At 60.8% G+C, this 22389-nt stretch overlaps 3 protein-coding genes across 3 annotated transcripts; 2 read left to right on the top strand and 1 right to left on the bottom strand.

The window, feature by feature from the left end:
* The first annotated feature begins 9513 nt into the window (after nucleotides 1–9513).
* On the top strand, nucleotides 9514–15766 carry LOC117645898 (protein deadpan-like). Its single transcript, XM_034386446.1, has 4 exons — nucleotides 9514–9839; nucleotides 13271–13366; nucleotides 13445–13600; nucleotides 13733–15766. The coding sequence occupies exons 1-4, from the start codon at nucleotides 9675–9677 to the stop codon at nucleotides 14870–14872; spliced, it is 1557 nt and encodes a 518-aa protein (XP_034242337.1). The 5' UTR covers nucleotides 9514–9674; the 3' UTR covers nucleotides 14873–15766.
* A 1015-nt stretch (nucleotides 15767–16781) lies between these two features.
* LOC117646249 (cylicin-2-like) lies at nucleotides 16782–18722 on the top strand. Its single transcript, XM_034387084.1, has 4 exons — nucleotides 16782–16872; nucleotides 17231–17376; nucleotides 18070–18298; nucleotides 18382–18722. Exons 1-4 carry the CDS (start codon nucleotides 16782–16784, stop codon nucleotides 18720–18722), a joined length of 807 nt encoding a protein of 268 aa, XP_034242975.1.
* Nucleotides 18723–19591: 869 nt separating this feature from the next.
* On the bottom strand, nucleotides 19592–20778 carry LOC117646248 (histidine-rich glycoprotein-like). Its single transcript, XM_034387081.1, has 2 exons — nucleotides 20322–20778; nucleotides 19592–20057 (listed from the first exon to the last, which is right to left on the bottom strand). Exons 1-2 carry the CDS (start codon nucleotides 20776–20778, stop codon nucleotides 19723–19725), a joined length of 792 nt encoding a protein of 263 aa, XP_034242972.1. The 3' UTR covers nucleotides 19592–19722.
* Between the last annotated feature and the right edge of the window lie 1611 nt (nucleotides 20779–22389).

The raw sequence follows: 22389 nt of genomic DNA, 5'->3' as shown, positions 1-22389 counted from the left end.
ACATGAGTGTTGGGATGTTTTCCATGCTAGACACCAAAAGACTCCGAGACCCACCGCACGGCCGGCGCACGGCTCCGGCAGACGCGCCCGGACGGTAGGCAACTCACGCGTCTTGGATGCACGATGGGTTGCCTACCCGCTGGGCGCTCTCTTTAGTAGGAGTGGGAGTGCCCATTTCGAAATTTCCTCGCGCTAGCAGACTGATTCCGAGAGCCGTTTTCCTCCCTTGGGCCACAGACATTCCAATGCGTTCCCAAAATTATTTCATCAGTCAACCAAGAACGATCTTCGGATGAATAAGTAGCCAAATGAATTAAATTATTGGCACGCTTATCGACATGCGCAGCGTTGGGTTTATTTTCTTCCGCTCGAGCACTCCCCCCCCCCTCCCTCCTCCTCGCCCCGTTTCCTTTCTTCCCTTAAAAAACACCCAATAATAAATGGGGAGACGCCCACCCAAAACAAGGTTTGTCGGGACCGCCCCGACCTGTGGGCTTTATCTGGGAAGGTAAGGATCCTCTGTGGGAGATTCTGGAAAAGGAAGGAGGCTCCTGTTCTTCCCTGCCTGCGCGTCGTACTGCCGTCGCGCGCCGCCACGCTCCCCACCTCACTCCTGCCACGCGGGCCGAGGGGCCGAGTGCGAGGGCCTATTTGCTGAGGGCGCAGGGGACTCCTGTGTGTGTGTGCGTGCGTACGTGTGTGTGTGTGTGTACCGGTGCAGACTGGGCCATTGGGTTTCTCTGAGTTGGGAGGGTCAAGTACATCTCACATCTGCAGACTGATTCCGAGAGTCGTTTTCGTCGCTCTGTCCCTCTCGCACTCATTAGTCGTCCTGTATGGGTGCGAGAGAGACAGAGTGACGAAAACGACTCTCGGAATCAGTCTGCAGGCATGCTGGCATGCTGACCATGTGCAGCATGAGGGGTCGGTCGAGGGGTCGGACATGCCGGTGGTGGTCAGTGTGTTGGCATTTCGGTGCCACCCTATCCTCCCTCCCCTCGGTTCCCACGCAGTTCCCACGGACCCCTCCCCCCCCCTCCTCTTTTTTCCCACCCCTGGGCCGCCGGGCTGCGCCGGGCCGGACGTCGTGTAGCGGCCTAGCGGCCAGGTGGTGCGCGCGGAGAGGAGGGGAGAGGAGGAGGAGGGGTGGAAGCAGCTCATGATGTTTCCACTTCCTTCCCCATCGGTAGTCGAGAGTCAAATGAATGGGAATCATTGACGAGCCCCACGCGCCTGTGTGCAGCACACCAACACACTGACGTGTCCGTGAGCGCGGCGTGGCATACCGTAACACCGTACTACCGTACACCACGACGGCGAGCGGGAGCGCAGGGACCAGCTGCCCCGTTTCGACAAAATTTGCTGCAATGCCGCTCCTAAACCAGGACGCCTTTTTATTGGTATTTCATAACTTACTTTTAAACCAGTTATGAAAATGGGAACACCTTGCAATGCGATTAGCATTGGAATTTTTTAAAATTCTACTTAGCTTACATATGCACAAACATGGCAATGTTATGGCCAATAAAAGTAATGAACATTTAGCGTGCGACTTCCCCTGACTGAATGGCCGTGTTGGCCTCCACCTAGTCCTTGTCCTCGTTTGTCTGGGCGACGCAAGGACGCAGCGAGGGAGGGAGCAGAGCCCGAGGAGGGTGGGGGACCCACTGGGGGTGCGGGGGTGTGGAACCTGATCCACCGGCCCTTCCGTTACATAACGGGGGGGGACACCCACAGACACACTGCAGTCCGATTCCGAGAGTCGCCCTGTCTCTCTCGCACCTGTACACGTCGCCTGACGAGTGCGAGCGAGACAGAGCGACGAAAACGACTCTCGGAATCGGAGTGCAGTGCCGCCCATGCAAATAGACACAGCGATGAACAACGGGCCCCTTCTTTTCGGGCGTATCAATAAACAATAACCGTGTGTCTCCGATCTGAGAGTCGGACGGAAGGCCTGGAGGCCTGGAGGAAGGGTTGCCGACGATCGGGCCGGCCAACCACCCCATCTCATTTCAATAATCTCGCACTGTGGCAACGTGCAGACTGATGCAACACACTTGCTTCCCGCTTGCTCGCTTGCAGTGTGACGAAAGTGCAGCAAGTGTGCCCCCCGTGTTGCACGCGCGACATCGGTTTGCATCCCCTAGTAGTAGTAGAAGCGATTCATTACCAACAGCGTGCTTACTTTTGTTAGGGTTAAGTGCTACAAATGCATAATCATAAATTGGTTATTTCCCGCCTTTTTCTCGATTTTGATGTTGGGTCTGTTTTAAACTATGGGGCCAAAATCTCACTTCCAAAAGTTCTTTTTATGCAAATATGGATTGTCATTTTTTTTTTGTCATAACTTTAAAGGGTGCGGACCATTATTGCGTAGCATTGCGATGGAAATGATTCTCAGCTCGGGAGGCAAGGGGTGGCCTCTAGGCTTCCTCTAGGCTTCCTCGAGGTGGCCGCCGTGCGACGGCAACAAGAGGCGTCGGCCAGGCGTCGGCGTCGTGCGTCTGGAGCGCGCCTCGAGCGCGCCAGCCTCGCGACGGGACGCTGCCACGCTGCTCGGCACGGCGCGGCGCGCACGCATAGCGACGCACTCCCCCCCCCTCCTCCCTCCAACCCTCATAATTTTCCCACACACCTTTACGAGGGGGATGCAGCAGTAGTAGTGCGTCCTGTGGGCATCCTGTGCACGTCCCGGCGGCGCTCTACATAGCGGTGTGTGTGTGTGTGTGTGTGCACACACTCATTTTTGATTGGGAAGCGGGCCTGGGTGCCTGATGGCCCCTGATGGCGTACCTGGGTGCAGTCGCTGGCGTGCTCCAGGGCCCCCTCTGCCACGCGTAAACCTTCTCACGCCCCCACGTCGGTCCGCGTGTGTGTGTGCGTGTGTGAGTGTGTGGGTACTCCAGCAGCAGGTACCCCCCGAGGCCCCCGCAGGGACGTGTGTGGAGAAGGAAGGACGAGAAGGGAAGGCCCGCAGGCAGGCAGGGTCTTTTGCTGCCAACTTTCCGCAGCGGACACGGCTGAGTTCGGACTTGCGTGGGGGCCTTTGCGCTGAAAATTTGGTGGAAGTCTTGGCTGGAGTCTTGGCTGGAGTCTTGCCTCAGGTCTGGCTGGAATCTTGGCTGGAGTCATTGTCTGGAGCAGAGACATCCGGGCGACGCATGCGGTGAGAGGGAGAAAGGCCCGCCCGGCGAATGGGCCTTTCGTTCTCGTTTTCGTTTCCAATTTCGCAATAAGCGAGGCTGATTGAACCAACCCCAACGGCCTTTCCTCTTGTCCAGGGTCATGGGAAGCGCACAGGAAGCCGCAACGCCCCCGAGCAGCCTCAATGCTCCTGGACCCCTGCACGAAAAAAACACATCAAAACTCTGACTATCGTCTTGGGCGTTTTTTCTTTCTCTCTTTCTCTGCCGCCCTGACGACACACACCGCCATACCGTCGCCCGCCTTCGCGTCCGCGCGGAAGATGCTGCCTCACGGCCGTCCCGTTGGAGGATCCCGGCGAAGCCCAGCCCGGCAGGCCGGCAGGTGAGTACAGTGCAACGGGGTAGGGTATCACCCGCCCCAAAAAATGTTTAATTAATTATTTTTCCCGACCCTTTCCTTTCCGTGTGTCGCTTGAGTGTAGGCCGTTGTTGGTGGCAGTGTGTGCGTGCGCGCGTGTGTGTGTGGGGGGGGGGGGGCTGAGGCGTCTGGACCTGGACCCAGCGACCTAGCCCAGGGCCTCCTCACCTGGTAGGCCGTCCACATCTTTCGCATCCGGCCCACAGTCCCCACAGTAGCTGGTCGCTGCCGCCCGCTACCGTTCCTGTTCCTGACCGCCCCGAGCACCGCGCAGGGCGCGCAGGACACGCAGGACACGCTGGGCGCGCAGGACACGTAGGACACGCTGGGCGCGCAGGACACGTAGGACACGCTGGGCGCGCAGGACACGTAGGACACGCTGGGCGCGCAGGACACGTAGGACACGCTGGGCGCGCAGGACACGCAGGACACGCTGGGCGCGCAGGACACGTAGGACGCGCCATGACGCGCAGGACGTGCTGGACACGCAGGGGACACGTAGGACGCGCAGGACACGCAGGATATGCAGGACGCGTAAGGACACTCAGGGCGGGCTGCTCGGCTCCACTGTCCTTCCCGGTCCTTGTTCGGGTCCTTGTTCGGGTCCTTGTTCGGGTCCTTGTTCAGCGGAAAGGGAAGCAGCGAAAGTGATGTTCGGAAATGAATGGGTGAATGGATGGAATGAATGAAGAGGGTGCGTTATCCGAAGCGGGGCATGCCGGGGCAAGCAGGGCCGATGTGGGCTGTGAGAGACGCCGCAAGAAACGGTCACCGGAAGGGGGAGGGGGAGAGGGTTGATAATTAACCGGCGGTCAAAAGAGCAGCGGCGCTTTGGAAAATTCATTTCCCCGATCCTCACACTCACATCGGTGGGAGTTTTCCGGTTGTTTCTGTCAAAAAATCGAAGCGCAGGTCCGCGGACTGTACAGGAGAACGTGCACCGACCAAACAGTGACCCTGCCGCGACCTCTGGGACTCTGCCATGGCGGGTATTCATCCCCTGAACAACACACCGCGAAAGGAAGATTTTTTTTCAGCAGCACGTGAGGCTCTGGTGCTTACGGCTTTCGCTTCGTCGTTGTCGCAACCATCCCCCAACCCCAACCCCTGCCCCGCCTCGCTTCGGCAGACGGTCCGTGTGCTCCTCGTTTCGACACCTTCCTCATCTGCCGCGCGTCCACGGCCTCCTCCACGGCCTCCACCACGGCCTTCTCCACGGCCTCCACCACGGCCTCCACCACGGCCTCCACCACGGCCTCCTCCACGGCCTCCACCACGGCCTTCTCCACGGCCTCCACCACGGCCTCCACCACGGCCTCCTCCACGGCCTCCTCCACGGCCTCCACCACGGCCTCCTCCACGGCCTCCCCCACGGCCTCCACCACGGCCTCCTCCACGGCCTCCTCCACGGCCTCCTCCACGGCCTCCCCCACGGCCTCCACCACGGCCTCCTCCCAACCACCTCGCTGCGCACCCCTTTCTCCGCGGTGACGCAAGGCCGTGTCGACACGCCAGACACGCGGCGCCCGAATGCATTTCGCGGATCTCCTTTGCATCTGCACTCGGTGCACTCGGCATTCTGCATGTGGAAACGGGAGGCGGTAGAGGTGTCCGCGGGACGAGCAGTGTCCCAATGTCCCAAGCGACACAAAAAAACAACAAACAATCAAATGCAAATAATCCCAATTGAAAACTTCCAGAAAAAATGGCCCGGTGGAACATTTTAAAAAAGTTGAAAAGTTCAAAAAAAGTTATTTTAATGGAAGCTTAAAGTTTTTCATAAAGAAAATGTTCAATTGAAATTTTAAAGGAAAAACTGTGAAGGGAAGCGTAAGTGCGAGGGTCGAGGCAAACGTCATCCCATCATCAAACGGGATGTGGAAAAAAAGGGGAGGCGCCCTTGTCGTTGGTTTGAAGGACACGGTGGAGGACCCTCTGCCAGCCCCCTTCACCTTTCTCTTTCGCCGCGCCTTCCGTCTCTCTCGCTCGCGAAGCCCAACGAGTGCGAGGACGCGGTGGACGTCACTCCAGCGCGTCTCTTCGGTCGCTCTGCTCCGCTGGGAAGGTGGGCGGCTGGCTGGCTTTTGCCCCTTCGCTTTGCGAGTGAGTGCAGCCAGCTAGCCAGCGCAGCGTAGCGCAGCGCCAGGTGCCGGCGTGCGTGCACGCCATGCCCGGCCATGCCGTGCAGCAGCCCCCGGCAGACCAACAGATGCAGGCAAACATCGCGCCTCGGCCGAGCCTCCCCTTTCCCTTCCCCCTCCCCCGCCCGCCCTCTCTCTCCCCCTCTCTCACCTTGCCGTTTCTCCCCTCCCTCATCAGGTTCCGGTGCGTGGGAACTTTTATTTTCGGTGAGGAGCATGGCATAGCGGTGAGCGTCGGAATGACTGGAGACGGAAGGGGTGGGGGAGAGGTAGCCCGCCCCGCCCCGCCCCGCCCCGCCCCGCCCCGCCCCGACTGCAACGCGACTGCATAGGGGTCGACTAATGACTCTGCAATTCGCTGCTCTTTGGCTCGACTTCTTACTTTTTTCTGCCCCTGTTTTCCTCTCCACTGCCGCAGCTCGCGGCCATGGTCCAGCAGCCCCAGCCGGCGCGTTCCGAACGGCGCCCGCGTCGCTCTGTCTCTCTCGCACTCTCGGGGCGGCCCGCAAGGGTGCGAGAGAGACAGAGCGACTGTTCGGATTGAGGCCGCAGCGGGGCGCAGGGCGCAGGCTTGCATCAGTGCGACGCCGCGAAGTGCACTGCCGCCGACGTGGCGCTCCGGCGGGTGTCACGCGCCGAGGTCCTCGTCCCGGACCACCAGGGGGACCACCAGGACGACCACGTCTCGAGCAATTGAGCCACCTCGTGGACCTCCCCCTAGACTATTTTGCGGCTTGGCTGGCTCGGCCCTGCTTGGGTAGGCCCTGCCGTGCCATGCCCTGCCCTGGACTGCCCTTCCCTGTGAGAACGCAGCAGACTGAAGCCCGAGAGCCGTTTTCGTCGCTCTGCCTCTCTCGCACATATGCGAGACGCCCCATGGGCGCGAGAGAGACAGAGCGACGAAAACGACTCTCGGAATGAGTGTGCTGGCCGGCGTGCTGCTCGATGCGCGCCGCTGTCCGTGCGCTGCGCCCTGCGCCCCTCCCTCCGGACCGTGACGGCGGCGAGGCGCGGCGAGGCGGCCATGCGTCCAGCGCGTCGCGACGCCCGTCTCGCCCGTCCAACAGGTGCACAATCCGTTGCGGGGAACGCCTTGGCGTTTTATCAAATCATACGCCAGGGAGTGATGGCCTCGTCCCGGCCGGCCGGCCGTCTGATTCTCTAGGCCCGCCCTTCCCTCTTTTAAAACTACCCGGCCGCGAAGTCTTGAACATTCAACCGGGCGACTGTACTCTGTAAACCTAACGGATTCAAGCACGTGCAAGGTACGAATGAAGAAATTGCCATGTGAGCTTTATGCGCTCAGATTAATTTTTGAGCCACTTTTCTTCAACTTGAGCTGAACTAGTCCGCGATGATCCAGCGGCGCGGAGCGTGCGGGTCAGCGCGTCGCGGGTCCCCTCCTTGGCGCGGCGGCGTGCTCTAGGCGCGCTCCTGCAAGACGCCGTCCACGCGAGCGGCCCGCGCGGCGGCGTGGCGGCGTGGTGCGGCAGGTCGCAGAGATTCGCGCCAAGACGGCGAGGGTCGACGCGAGTGTGCGCCGCGGCTAGCTCGCCCGGTGCCCGCGATCGGCTCCGATTCCGGACCAGCTGCCTCGTAGTAGCGGGTCCCGCGGAGGGGGGCGGGGGGACGCCGGCTGGCCCGCCAGCGCGCCGAGCGCGGGTAGCGCGGGGTGCTCCCCTCCTCCAAGACGGCGGGCGGGCACGGCGAGCATCCCCTCGCGGCCGCGCGGCGCCGCTGCCGTGAGCACCCGTGGGAACCCCGTGGGAACCGCGCGCCGTCCCGCCAAACTCGACCGCCACGCCCCGCCACGCCGCGGCCCGCTCCGAAGGTGTGGTCCAGACGGCGCGTCCACCCCTGCCCTGCCCTGCGCTCAGCGCTGCGGGCCCGCCGAAGTGGCGCGAAGGGGACTAGGGGACCGCACGGTAGGGGTGGCTCCAGGTGATCCGGCCAGCTGACTGATTCCGAGAGTCGTTTTCGTCGCTCTGTTTCTCTCGCGTCTGTAGGGGACGTCCGATGAGTGCGAGAGAGACAGAGCGACGAAAACGACTCTCAGAATCAGTCTGCAGGGTGGAGTCGACCGACGGGGCAGTGGGTCGTGGTCGCTTCCCGCGTTTTTCCATTGCCATGGGGAATCCTTGCTGCAGCGTGAGGAAAATGCGAACCTTTTGCCGTCGTTTACGGACCGATGTTCATCCAACATGAAATAAAAATTCGTGCTGTTGAAGCGAGTCCATGGTCCAAACCACAGTCGCTATTTCGATACAACACGCCCTTTAAAATTATTTTTGACTAGTTTTTTTTTTTTTTTTTAAGTTTTTATAATTCTTTTGGGTGCGCGACTTTGGTTCCTGGGATTGCCTTTCAGGAAATCATTAATCCAAGCAAGTTGTGACGGCGCGGGGGAAGCGCGCGCGGGGGGCCACGACGACGGGGGGCCGCCAGGAGCCCCATTCCGAGGCGACTGTCTCTCTCAGACTCGGGGGTCGTCCCGTGGGTGTGCGAGAGAGACAGCGTCGAATCGCTTTCAAGAATCGCCCTCCATCGGGGCGCCAGCAGCACCAGGCCGCCGCCACGGCTGCTGCTGCGCCCCCGAGCCCTTGGCGCCCTCGGCCGCCAGCAGACCGATTCCGAGGGTCGTTTTCGTCGCTCTGTCTCTCTCGCACTCATGGGGCGTTACGGGACGCCCCACGAGCCCGAGGAAGACAGAACGACGGCCCGGCCGCTCCAGCCACTCCGGTGGTGCGGCGAGACACGTCATTATCATTCCCAGAGGAATGCCTTTGCATTGCTGACTAAACGGCCGTACCACTGACCCGACCCCCAGGGGCCCAAGGGACCCCCAGGGAACCCCGGCCGAAACCACGGCCAGGGAGGAGGGGCCGCCAGGGCCGCCGGCAGACTCATTCCGACCGTCGCTTTCGTCGCTCTGTCTCTCTCGCACCTGTAGGGGACGTCCCATGAGTGCGAGAGAGACGGAGCGACGAGCACGACTCTCGGAATGAGTCCGCAGTGTGCCGGCCGGACGTGGCGTCGAGACGCGTCGAGATCATGGATAGGGCCCCGATGGGGCTCACGGACGGACCCGGTCACGATCGTGAGCGAGGAAAGCAAAAGGCGGACTGTGTGTGTGAGAGTTGGTGTGTGTGTGTGTGTGTATGTATGTGTGGGTTTTTGTGTGTTTTCCACCTACGCGGTGGATCCACCAACATATGCTAACGCCGAAAATTTCGCTTGACTCTGATCTATTTTTGACGGCGTTGAACACTCCCCTCCTGCCAGGGCCTCCGACCGCTCGCTGTTCACTAACTCTGCAGCTCAAAACGCGTCCAGAGTTTTGTCCGCCTCCACCGGCCTTCTGGCCCACTGTGCGCCGGGGCGCGAGAGAGACAGAGCGACGAAACGGGCGCTCTTCGCCCGCCAGGAATCCTACTCTACGTGGCGGGGCGTAGCGGCGCACCGTGGGACCATATCGGCTCCTAAACTGTTTGCAGGGAGAGAGATAGAGAGAGAGAGAGAGGAAAGGGAGACAAGGAGCAGTCGTACAAGGAGAGTGTGTAGAGGATGGAGCAAAGGGAGAAGAAGATTAAGCCAAGAGGGGAGGGGTGTGGCGGGGAAGCATAGGTGGTGGGGAGGCACGGCGGTGAGGTGTGGGAAACACAGGACGATGTGTATCGGAATGAAGGGTGGCAGGGCGGGGAGGGGAGGGGAGGGGAGGGGTGGCGCGTCGCGGCCCGAGCCCGGTCCCGGTTGTGGCGGCCCGGCGGCGGCGGCGGCGGCGGGCCTCCTCCAGTCAATGGGGAGCGCTGGAGCTGAGCGGATGGCTGCGGGTGCTGCAGTGCGTAGGCAGTCCAACAGCTGACGCGTGTGTGCAGTGTCGCCGTACGCGCCTATGTGTTAGTGGCAGTGTGTGTGTGACGGGCAGTGACGGGCAGTGACGGGCCGCACGAGCCGCGGCGTGTCACCATGCCGATCAGTGACAATGAGTGCGACGACTTCGATGTGGACTACGGCGGTGCCGGTGGCTACGGCGACCTGGGCGACGGCCTGGGCGATGGCATGGGCGACGGCATGGGAGACGGCATGGGCGACGGCATGGGCCAGCCCATGTCCAAGGCGGAGCAGAGACGGGTGAGTTGAAACGGCGTGGAGCACGTGAAGAAAAATTAAGTTGATGCGCCTGACGTTTAGTGGATTTTTTTGGTGCACAGTAGTTCTTTCGACCAAATTATAGCCGAACTTTGACCACAGGAAAAAGACCTGTTGAATGGTTTTAGTTCAACTAACTTTATTTTTCTGGGAATGCACAAGGAGGGGAGGCGCCGCCAGTGAACCAATTCGGGACTATTGGACATTCGATGACAATTTCAATTCAACTTCAGTGGATTGAATTTCTCACCGGGAAAGTTCCTGGCTTGGTTCCTGGTGCCAACAAGTACGTTACGCGTGCTTAATTTCGGTTTTGTTTTGGACATTGCTTACTCTGAGAAGCAACCTAATCCTAACTTCAAATTTAGCCAGTCGACTGCTTGCTCGCATTTCTGGTTAAGTGCTGTATTTCCGTTAAATATTCTCGTAAGAGCAGCGCAAGTAAAAGAAGGCGGTCTACTACCAATATTACCCCTTTGCGGTTACGACGCCCGTTCCCACGGCGTGGCTCGGTATGGCTGCATCTGGGACGAGACGAGGGTCTTGTCGTGCTTCAATCTCATGACGAGGACGGCGGCGGCGCCTCGCGGTGGCGGCATGGCGGCGTGGTGTCGTGGGTTCGAATCCCCGCCGCAGCCTTTTCCGATCGTGCTGACGTTGAGCATGGCGTTCCTGAGCGTTCCTGGGCGTTTCTGGGCGCTCCTGGACGCGCGTTCCTGGGCGTTCCTGGGCGTTCCTGGGCGTTCCTGGGCGTTCCCCCGGGCGTGCCTTTGACCTGGGAATGCTCCGTGCCGACCGTGCCTCGCCTTCCTCCTTCCCCGAGGGCTTGCGCCGCTTGCGCGTCGCGGCGCAGGGTCACACGACCTTGACTCGGAGAGGGGGGAGGGAGTCAAGAGTCCGTCGGAATGAAGGGGGGGGGAAGTCGCTCAGGTTCCCACACTCGAGGGGGCCGCCCGCCGCGACCGCAGGGCGAGGGGACCGGAGGAGGGGAGGGGGGAGGGTCTGATGATCCGAGCGCTCCTCTGAGTCATTACCCCACAGTTGGCTAAGTAGAGAAAAGAAATGGCAAACTGGCGGTGTTTGAACCGGGAACCGTGGGGTCTGTCGTGACGGCGATGGCTGGCGTATGTGTCATCTGGGGCGCCCCATGAGTGCGAGAGAGACAGAGCGACGAAAGCGACTCTCGGAATCGGTCTGCTGCCGCACTGCCGGCCAAGGGAGTCCCCTGGGAACAGGCCGGCCATCGTCCCGTGGTAATGCATCGCATTGTCCCTCAAAGGAAGAGTGTCGATGTCGACATTCGGCGAACCGAACCAACAGGCGCCGCCCTGGCCGCCCCCGAGGGCTGACGTCTCTCTCTGTCTCTCTCGGACGCACTCGTGGGGTGTCCCGTCGTGCGAGTGCGAGAGAGACAGACTGCAGGCACCGACAACGAAGAGAAGAACGACGCGCAGGAAGCCGCTCTTCTCTTCTCGCCTTCCGATTGGCTTTCTTTGACTGACACTTTGGCGCTCTTTTCCGGTCGAGTGTCGGGTCCCGCTGCCGCGCATTGCACCGGACGTGGCGGAGAGAGAGGGGGGGGGGGAGAGATGCACCGGGCGGGGTCAGTGGAGCGCGGCCGGCAGAAAAGGGGTGAGTCTGGCGGGGATGGCAAGCCATTGGCAACAACTCTAACGAGGCAGGCAGGGCTGCAGACCGCCACCTGTTGCGGTTCCGGTGTCCAGGCAGTGCAGGCACAGTGCAGGCACAGTGCAGGCTGTCCAGGGGGAGCCTGGATTTATGGTCTCTCCAGTGTATCGGGATGGATGAGGTGGGACGGACCTGTGCTGTGTGGGAAAAGTGTCACCACAGTGGCCTGGTTAGTGGTGTGTCAGTGTGTGTGTGTCGGTGTGTGTGTCGAGGGGCACTACTGGCATTCATCACGCTTCGACCTCAAAAATGGTCCCCAAACAAACCCACAGGCTGAGCCTCATCCCCAATGGACCGTACAGCTCTACCTGCCCGCAGTGCCCACACCGTGCCCGCCCCCTCTCCGTTAGCCTCTCTTTTTTGCCCCCCCCCTTCCGCCCCCGCTGCGGCGGCCTTGTGATGTTTTCACTTAAAAACGGGGCGACCCCCCCCCCCTTTCCCCTGCACACACACACACGCACACATGTGAGGATGAAAGGAGAGAGAGATCATAATCACCTTCATTGTGTTGTGTCTTCGAGCTCGATTTCCTTTGCGATTTGGTTTGGTGTGAGTCCTTCATGCCTTTACCTTTAACCTGACCCGCAGGGGGGAGGGGGCCCAGAGGGGGGCTGTCCGCAGCCTCCCACACGCACTGGGCGTGCTGGGCGGCTACCTGGCCGGTGCTCGGGCAGCTCGGCGTTGCGGGGCACTAACAGGTGAGGGGAGGGCGCTGCGTTTGGCCTTTGGCGGTGCCGCCGCCGCAACACCGAGTCGCTCCGTCTCTCTCGCACCCCTTCGGCCGCCTGGGGCATGGCCCATGAGTGCGAGAGAGACAGAGCGACGAAAACGACTGCTTGTGTGCCGCCACCGTGGACGCGCCGTCATTACCCGGCGCGATCCCTGCGGCGGACTCCCGCACTCCCCAGTCGGCCCAGTCCACGCATGGTGGAGTCCAGGGCGCAAGTCGTGCCGGCGGGGCGGGGCGCTCGTTCGCCCGGAGATGGTCCTGGAGTGTGAGAGCGAGGAGCCCTTGCGACACGGCTGCTGCTGCAGTGCTGCGTGTGGGTGGGGAGAGTCGTCTTTCCGACGCGCTGGCTGTTACTGGTGTTTCTACCGAAAACGATGAAACAATAGTCCAATATGTACACGGTACAAACTGGCGCGCGAATCTTCCACCTGCTGCCGTCGCCACCCGAGTCACCAGCCACGCCTTTTCCCAGGCAGGTCGGCGTCGAGGGGGTGCGCGTGAGCCGGGCCGCGTCCCCGGATCACGCAATGGGTTCACAATGAGGTTGGCGAACCTCGCCCTGCCGATGCGTTTGGATCCGCTACCGGCCGCGTGGCGCGGCAGCCGGGCCGGGCAGGGTGGTCTTGTTGGCATCCGAAAGCCGAATAGCCAACCTGCTGCTGCGGCATGCTCCGTCGCTGGGGGTGCCGCGATCAGTGTCGCCAATGGACCACGGCGAGATGAGGTCGACCCCGACGCCGTTCCCACAACAACCGGCTTGCGAACGCGGGGCAACAAAAGGGCTAGACACGTCAATTCCGACGCGAGAAAAACTCGTTTTTAAAAGGGCCACCCCCGGCGTGGCGATTGAAAGAAAAGGGGAGCTCGACTTGATTTTCTCGCCAGTCGATATTATTCGAAACGGAGCGTCGCGCCGTTTTATGCCGACTTTGTGTGCTCCTTGCTCCATTTTGCTTCTTTTCCTCTTCTCACGGGGCCTTCCCTTTGTCCGCAGAGCAACAAGCCGATCATGGAGAAGAGGCGGCGGGCGAGGATCAACCACTGCCTCAACGAGCTCAAGTCGCTCATCCTGGACGCCATGAAGAAAGACGTGAGTGACAATTCCGTCAGTTTCTTCTTTTCATCCTTATCGTGCGGTTTTGCTCACTTGGCTTCTCGTTTTCCTCAGCCGGCGCGACACTCGAAGCTGGAGAAGGCGGACATCTTGGAGATGACGGTGAAGCACCTGCAGAACGTGCAGCGGCAGCAGCTATCGCAGGCCGTGTCCACCGACCCGCACACCCTGCACAAGTTCAAGTCCGGCTTCAGCGAGTGCGCCAGTGAGGTAGGTCACGCCTATGGACTACCGACTATGGAGCTCAAAACGCGTCTCGAGTTTTGTCCGCCGGCGTGCGCCCACAGTGTCCGTCTCTGCCCCCCGTCGACTCGTCCTAACAGTGTGCTTCTTCTGCCCCAGGTGAGCCGCTACGTGTCGCGGATGGACGGCGTGGAGCCCGCGGTGCGGCAGAGGCTGGTGGCGCACTTGTCGGGCTGCGTGCAGGGCCTGCAGCAGGTGGCGCCCTTCTCCTTCCCGCCGATGGGCCAGGGCCTGGGCCAGGGCCTCGGCCAGTTCGGCCAGGGCTTAGGCCAGGGCTTAGGCCAGGGCCTGGGCCAGGGCCTCGGACAGGGACTGTCATCCCCCCTCAGCACCTCGGCGTCAGTGCTGCAGCAAGTGCAGCTCTCGGCGGGCGACATCAACAACAACAGCAACGTGTCGTCCTCGCGGGTGCAGGGCGTGCAGAGCGTGCAGCTGATCCCCAGCCGCCTGCCCACCGGCGAGCTGGCGCTGCTGCTGCCCAACTCGGGCCAGCTGTCCTCGCAGCTCTCCGCCGGCCTCCTGTTCCCCCCGGCCTCGGCCACGGCCTCGCCGGCCGCCACCGCGGCCCCGGACACCGTCATCGCGACGCCCGTCATCAAGGCGTCGCCGCACGCCAGCGCCTTCACGGCCGTCGGCAACCTGAGCGCGCTGGGCTCGGTGGCGGCAACCCCGCCCGCCAGCGACGCGACGTCGGGGTCGTCGTCGGGGTCCGCCACGTCCTCGCCGGACACGCCGCCGGCCTCGGCCCGGGCGCTGCAGCTGTCCCGCGTGGCCGCCGACTCGTCCACGTCGTCGGACGCCTCGCCGTGCCTGCGCGGCCGGGCCTCGCCCTCGCCCTCGTCCGTGGAGATCAAGCTGGAGCCCAAGATGGAGGTCGGCGCCGAGGCCCTGTGCACGCCCCGCGCGGCGCACGTGGCGCACGCCGGGCCCAGGTCGTCCGTGCTGGACTTCTCGCTCAAGCGCTGCGCGTCCGACAGCTCCGAGACCGAGGGCGACGCGGAGGCCGAGGCCGGGCCGCCCAGCAAGATGCCGAGGTACACGCTGAGCGTCATGTCGGCGCCGGCCACCTCCACGGGGATGGCTGGCCTTCCCCACGGCCTCGGACACGGCCTCGGACACGGCCTCGGCGCGCCCTTCCCGGCCGTGCCGCTGGGCCACGGGCTGGCCAGGCCACTGCCCCTGCAGGCCTCGTCGCAGCCCAGCGCGGCCGAGGACAGGGACATGTGGCGGCCCTGGTGACGTTCGACTTGCAGGCCTCGTCTTTGCGTTTTGCTTTTTGCCTTTTGCTCCGCCTCGAGGCTCGTCGCTTTGCTTTTGTCGCGAGCCGGGCGAGCAGGCAAGTCGCCGGCCTCCACGAGAGTCGGCGTTCACTGGCGTACCTGAGTGAGGGACGAGTAGGTTTGTCCTCAAACCTGCTGGAGGAATGGCAAGTTCGTAAAAAGGCGTACTTTCGGGAGCTTTTGCGTTTGTGGCCTTTTTGACTGTTTGCGTTCTACGTAGGCTGTACTTGTCCACTGTGAACAAGTCTCGTTACCAGTAATGTAGTGCCTTGAACTTGTGCCTAAGTTGTGGTTTTTCACTTCCCTGAATCTATCTGTGATTATATTGATTGCTTTAAAATTTACTGTATATATTAATTACTTTTTAAGGATGTGCCTTGTTCGCCACTTAATCGATAGTCCGATTTTTGCCCACCTATGTGATAAGAGTGTTAAATGCCAAGGCCTTTTTTCGTGAAATGCCGCAAACTGTTTACTGCGTAAACTGGCACTGATCTCGACAATGAAATGTACAAAATAGTGTGTAAATGTGTACTTAATCTCTACATCTACTGCCCCTCGCGGCGGAGCGCAACACCACAAGTGCCTTATGTTTTTCTTGTCCTGTGGTCGGGCCATGCCATGCCCACCACAGGTTTCGTTTTTGTGCCCTAGTCTGGTGCCACTGGCCCAGCAAATTGACGTGAATTTTTATGTACATAGTATGAATGCTCGTGTATTTTTATAAACTTTATAAGCTGTTACCGCTGCGGCGTGTCACTCCTTTCAAGGGACGTGTTTCATAGCCAGACAAAATGCGTGCCGAAAGGAAGAACCTGAGAAAATGTAATGTCAGCGAAAATATAAATTCATTTTTTTTCCTATTATCGTAACATGGCTTGTGTTTTTCTCCGTAGTGTAGTGTACCCAACGACCCAACCACTACCCCACAGAAAAAAAAGATTAAAAATTTCAATCAGTTTTACAAGATTTCGTTTCAAGTTACTCCCTTTTTTCGAGATAAATTTTTCTGGAATTTCCCGGTCCGCAACCAGCTGGAAGCTCCATGTCGACCGCCGCCTCCTCCCCGCCACTCTCCGCCAATCCGGTCCTCATCAGGCGGTGGCCGCATAGGTCACCCACGGCACGGCGGCGGGGCGGCGGGGCGGCAGCGCGGGCCGTGAGTCAGGCCGGCCGGCAGGCACTCGCCTCTCTCCCTCACTCCGCCGGCCGAGCGAGAGAGCGAGAGCGCTTTCGCCTTTGTGAGAACTCCAGCTGTTGATCTTTCCCACACGGGACGCGTAGGGACTGGCCGTCGGGAGAGGCCCCGGCGGGGGCGTGGCGGGGCGCGGTGGGGCGCGGGGGCCAAGGGCCACGGCGGGGGAGGAGGGGGGCGGAGCGGTTAGTGGCTGCAGTGGGAGTAGCAGCGGTAGCGCACGCCGTGTGCCTGCCACTCGCACGATGGGCCTCCGGGTACCCAGGGGCCCTGCCCCCCCCCCCCCCCCCTGCCTCCGCCCGCCCACGTCCGGTCACCGAGATCCGCTTTACAGTGCTATGGTCCTGCCCACCCGGCTGTGCCCCCGAACCCCCTTCTAATTACATCATACACACTAAAGAGCTTCCGTAACCACCATTCGACAGTGTCGGCGTCAACGGGAACGCCGCCACACCGGCGAGCGCCCCCAGCGCCCGCGCTGCGGCGGATAGGCCAGCCCGCTCGACGCGGCTGCTGACGGTGGTTGCCTACCCCGCACTTGACAGGCGCTCTGCAGCCGAGTGCCTCCGCAGTGTCGTGTCGTCGCTCTGTCTCTGTCGCACCTCTACGGAACGCCCCATGAGTGCGAGAGAGACAGAGCGGTGAAACGACACTTCGGCGTGACCCGGCGAAAATGAAGGCGCGCTGCAATTACTCGCCAGTTATTCGCAGATTATGCTCGCCCTGCTGCAGCCTGCAGTGCCTTGCAGTGCAGGCCCTGGAGGGTGAGCACATCACCGTCGCGTTGTGCACAGTTATTGGCAAACGTCTCGCCGGTCCTTGCCCCGCCCGGCCTCCCGGCCTCCCGGTTTTTGCGGCCGCCGCCCTGGGCCGCCCTGGGCGTGGTGGAGCGCGACTGGCAGCCCGCGCATAAGTACTGGCGGCGGCGCGGTGGACCGGCAGTGCCCATGGCGGCTCAGGGACCGGGACAGGGCCCGGGACAGGGCCCGGGGCACGGCCAGGGCCCCGGACACCGTCCGCGGCCCCGCCGCGGGGGCCTCGGCCTCCCGCGCGGCGTCGGCGGCGTCCTGGCCGCGGCGCTGCTGGCGCTGCTGACGCTCCCCGTCGACGCGCGCGTCGCAGTCTCCACGCCCGCGGGGTCCTGGCAGCACCGGCAGTGGGCCCTCCTCGAGGAGGACGCCGGCGACGTGCTCAACGCCACGGACAGCCGCCGGCTGGACTTCGACCTGCTGGACGACGACGCGGCGGCCGGCAATGGCACCGAACAGGTGAGGCTCCCGCGATGGCGGCGGCGGTGCTGTTCTCCTCTCTGAGGCCGCCACTGACACCGCTTCGCTTGCTTCGCTCCTCTCTCCGCCAGGTCGGAGTGCTCGGCGCGGGGCTGCTCCCGGCGTTGGCGTGGACGCTGCGCGGCGACCCGGGCTCCACGGACTCCAGCCCCATGGCCTCCGGCGCCACGGACTCCGGCCCCGCTGGTCCCGACCCCAGTGCCCAGGCCGAGCCGCAGCCGGACTCGCCGCCGCCCCCGCGGACCGCACGGCACGCGCTCGCCGCCCCCGCGGACCTGGCGGTGGCCGAGAGCAAGCACAAGAAGGGCGGCGGCAAGAAGAAGAAGAGCTCCAAGCACATGAAGAAGGTACGCAGGGCGCGACGACGTCACCGGGGGCGAGGGTGAATCACTAGTGGAGCACAAATTTGCCCACAAGTTCAATAAGGGCAAAATCCGCCAATTCCTTGCACGACTTGGCATTGTGTGTTGTCTTAAACTCTAAATAAAGTCTAAAAGGTTTAAAAATGCGAAATTTATGAGTTCAGTCAGGTGTATACACCCGCACTCATGTATGTACTCATGTGTGCTCCAGAATGCTCAGAGGTTCACCCTTCGACCGAGCAGGGAATCTCTGCTCATTTAAGTTACCGCTGGTCTTACAACTGTCTTATCCATTGCGTCTTTTGCACAGGGCAAAAAAGGCAAGAAGTCCCACAAAAAGAAGAAGTATTGGAGCAAGAAAAAGAAGGGCAAGCACAAGAAGAAAAAGAAGAAATCGCACTTCAGCAAGAAAGGCAAGAAGAGTAAGAAGCACATGGACAAGAAGAAGAAGTACGGAAAGAAGAAGAAGTCGTCCAAGGGCCACAAAGCCAAAAAGTACCACAAGAAGAAGGGTCACAAGAAGGGAAAGAAGATGAAAGGTAAGGAAATGGACTAGAATGAGTGCAAAGTTGTTCGCGATTGCTTGCCTGTGACCGTTGCTAAAACCTCTTTTGCTCCGCAGGATACCACAAGAAGATTCACAAGGACAACTACAAGAAGAAGCACAAGTTCTGGGACAAGAAGCACAAGAAGGGCAAGCATAAGAAGTATGGCAAGAAGCACAAGCACCACATGTCGAAGAAGGGCAAGCACAAGAAGGGCAAACACCACAAGTCGGCGTACCACAAGAAGAAGAAGAGCAAGAAGGGCAAGAAGAAGAAGGGGCACCACGACAAGAAGAGCAAGAAGTGGAAGGGCAAGAAGGGCAAGAAGAAGAAGTACTCCAAGAAGAAGAGCCACGCGAAGAAGGCCGCCGCCAAGAAGGGCAAGAAGTGGGGATTCAAGAAGAAGAAGGGGCACTGAATGTTGGCTGTGTTGGACGCAGGCCGGTGCGAACTGGCGCTGCTCCTGTAAATCTAGTCAGATGTTGGCACTCCGCTGCCGCACCCGTAAAGTATGATAAAATAAAGTTAATTCCGAGATCAAAGTCTTTTGTATAAATGAACTAACTCCATTTCCAGCCACCTTGGTTAGTCTATCGAAGCGCAATATCCCAATGAGCTCATCGTAATCGCTCGGCCCTGTTTCTCTGCGTTGACGTATTTGAAACTAGAGAACGTCGCCGAGGGAGCATTCAGGGCCTCGAGCAGGGCCGGCAAATCGGTCTCGGGAGAGCAGGCGTGACGACTGCGGGCTCAGCATGCTGGGCGCCCCGTGCCCCCGCCAATAGCGGCATAGGCAACGCAACCGACAGGTCCTGGATTACTCTGCAACTCGTTGATGGCTGTGAAATGGTTGACTCAATAACTCATTCCGAGCGTGAACAATGGCGATTAAACACCCTCGGCTGCAGCCTTGACCGCCTTGGACCAGCGGGACACATTTTGTCACACTTTTTACCTGGCATTGCTCTGTTGGAGTGCATGCGGGAGTCAGGGCCCCCGGGGAGAGGGGAGTGAGTGAGTGAGAGAGAGAGAGAGAGGGGGGGGGTCACCAGGGCAGTGACACGTTCCTGGATGCGAAACTCACCACGAAAGAAATGAGCACCAAGTGCGGGGCGAATCTGCCTACTTTCAACTGTCGAAGGTGTTCCAAAATGTCAAAATGTTTGTACGTGTTTTTGTTTTGAGGGGGTCGCGGACTTCAATGAGACACCACTTGTACAAAAAGGAGGCCCTGGGCCATGAGATTTATTCTCAATAAATTAAAAGACAAGATCACAAACGCGCGTTTACAAACATAAATAACAACATCACCGAGCCCGAGCGCGGCGACTCATCAAACAAAACACAACAAAACAACGAAATGCATCCTCTCTGCTTGGACCTGACTAGAAAGAAACAGCACCGGGAGGGTGAGCGGTTCAGTGCTTCTCCTTGTAGCCCCACTTCTTGCCGGACTTCTTGCCGCCCTTCTTGCCGTAGCTCTCCTTGTGCTGGTGGTGCTTGTCGTTGCCCTTCTTGCCCTTCCACTTCTTCTCCGCCTTGTCGTGGTGGCCCTTGTGGCTCGCGCCCTTCTTGCCCTTGTGAGCCTCCTTGTAGCCCGAGTGGTGGTGCTTGCCCTTCTTGTGCTTGCCCTCCTTGCTGGAGTGGTGCGAGTCCTCCTGCCCGTACTTCTTGTGCTTGCCGGTCTTGTGCGCCTTGTCCCAGAACTTCTTGTTCTTCTTGTAGTCGTCCTTGTGGTGCTTCTTGTGGTAGCCTGGCGGAAGAGAGGGTGGAGCGTTAGAGGGTGAATGCGAACCGCGGAATCGAGTTTGCGAAAAACAAAACGTATTTGAAAGCATTGCCGTCAAAAAAGGACCCTACTGAAAGTTACACAGCCTGGGCGGCATAGATGAGCGAACAAAAACTAAATCTCTTCGGAAAACAAAAAATGGCAGTGACCGAAAGCATCTACGTTATTTCTAGAAGGCAAAACAGCCTACACAAAGGCACGAAACGGACAAAAGAAGAGCAAACTTACCCTTAACTTTGCTGCCCTTCTTGTGGCCCTTCTTGTGGTGGAACTTCTCGCCCTTGTGGCCAGACTCGGTCGAGTGCTTCTTGCCGTACTTCTTGGCCTCGTCGTGGTGCTTCTTCTTGTGGGCGCCCTTCTTGGCGTAGTGCGACTCCTTGTGCTTCTTGCCGTGCTTGCCGGCCTCGGCCGCGTCCCAGTACTTCTTCTCCTTGTGGCCCTTGTCGCCCTTCTTGCCCTTCTTGGCGAAGTGCGACTCCTTGTGCTTGGCGCCGCCGCCCTTCTCGTAGTGGCTGGCGGCCGTCAGCAGGTCGTCCGCACTGCGCCGTTCGCGCACGGCCTCGTCGTAGTCGGCGTCCTCGGCGTCGTCGTCGGCGTCGTGCTCGGCGACGCTTCGCCGCTCGCGCACGGCGTCCACGTCCTCGTCGCCAGTCTCATCCTGGGCGTCGTCGGCGTCCTCCTCCATCAGGTCCTCGGCGGCGCTCCTGCGCATGCGCGGCCCCGCCACGCTGTAGTCGTCGGCGTCGTCCTGGGACTCTTCTTCGTCGTCGACGCTCCGCCGCGCCCGCACCCCTTCCAGGTCGACGTCGTCCTCCTCGTCGTGGGGCTCGTCCTCGTCCACGCTGCGGCGCTCGCGGTCCGCCTGGTCGCCGCGTAGCTGCTCCATCGAGTCCCGCGTCTCCTGCATCAGGAGCTGCAGCTTGTCCTGCAGCGTGTCCTGCGCCGCGCCCTGCGTCGCGGAGGCCGGCGCCGCCACCGGCGCCCTGGCCGTGCACAGGCCGGCGGCCCAGCACCAAACGCCGAGGACGGTGAGGAGAAGCGAGATCCTCATGGTGGAATGATGCCCTCCGTCGATCCGCCCTCCACATTTATACGACCACAGTTCCACGGAGAGCATCCTGGCGGGAAGGGGGCGCGTTCCGCGGAACGGAGGGAGTGGGGGCGGCCAGCGGGAAGGGCGGGAAGGGAAGGGCAGGATGACCTCAGTTGGAAACGCTTTCCTCCCATCTTGGCGGCCACCCTCGTGGAGCATGGCCCGGCTGGCCCGGCACGCCCGCAGCCTCAGCCCTGCACCGGCCTTGCCTAGCCCTGCGCCTTGCCCGGTCAGGCGCCCTGGCGTCCAGCTTGGTCCGGAACCACGAGCCGAGACTCGCTCTTCGCCGGAATCAACTGTACCCGTCTATCTCTCCTCGTGTTTGTCCGACTGGATCAAGCAGGACAAATGTGTGTGTGTGCGAATGTGAGTGTCTCGGGGACGGGGTGGGGGAAATTCGTCGCTCGTGCCGTCTTGACCCTCCCAGGACAATCTAAAACCTAGGGACTCCAGCACGCACATCAAACAATTATGCAGCCTTAACCGCAAAAAAAGGCGTGGAAGGTCCGGTGGACAGCAGGTTCGGCTTCGGCCGCGCAACGGGCATGACGATGCAAGTTGCGAGGCTACCGGTGGACCGGCGGGCCGGCGGGGAGCCCTCCCTGCCTCTCTGCCCCGCAAAGCCCTGCGGACCACTGCGAACTGCCGAGCGATTCCGACCAGTCGTTTCGTCGCCCTGTTTCTGTCGCACTCGTGGGGCTCAAAGCGACTCTCGGAATCAGTCGACTGGGCTGGTCATTCCCTGGCCGTACCCAGGCAGGCTGATGCCCTAGGCTTCTGCGGCAGAGAGTCTACGGACACGTATTTCCAGAGACACTCACTTAGGGGGCTTGGAAGAAGACTTTACTGCCTCACGGATGGGTTAGAACGTCCGGAACCGTTTCGCAGCCGCCTGGCGAACGTTGTGAGCGTTGTGCAGCAGAGTGTGTACGTTGGGCTGCCTATCTCCGCTCGACAGGCGCTTGTGCGAACGGTATACGGACATTTCCCTTCGGATGCTTGAGCGCCCTATGGCCTGAGCTCGAGGGCCGAAGTCATAGGAATCAGAAATTGCAGGGGTTGCAGCGACTAGCAGCGACTAGCAGCGACAGGTGCAATCGGGTGCAATGAACTTCTCGCTGTCCGCCTTTGCCACGCAAGCAATTTCTCATATGCGTTCCGAAAATAGCCGAAGCAAACGGCCAGGCGAAGGTGTGTTGCCGT

This window comes from Thrips palmi, unplaced genomic scaffold (assembly GCF_012932325.1).
Source record: "Thrips palmi isolate BJ-2018 unplaced genomic scaffold, TpBJ-2018v1 HiC_scaffold_19, whole genome shotgun sequence".
NCBI lineage: Eukaryota > Metazoa > Arthropoda > Insecta > Thysanoptera > Thripidae > Thrips > Thrips palmi.
The sequence above is the reverse complement of the archived record's forward strand: the minus strand, read 5'-3'. Positions and strand labels throughout refer to the sequence as shown.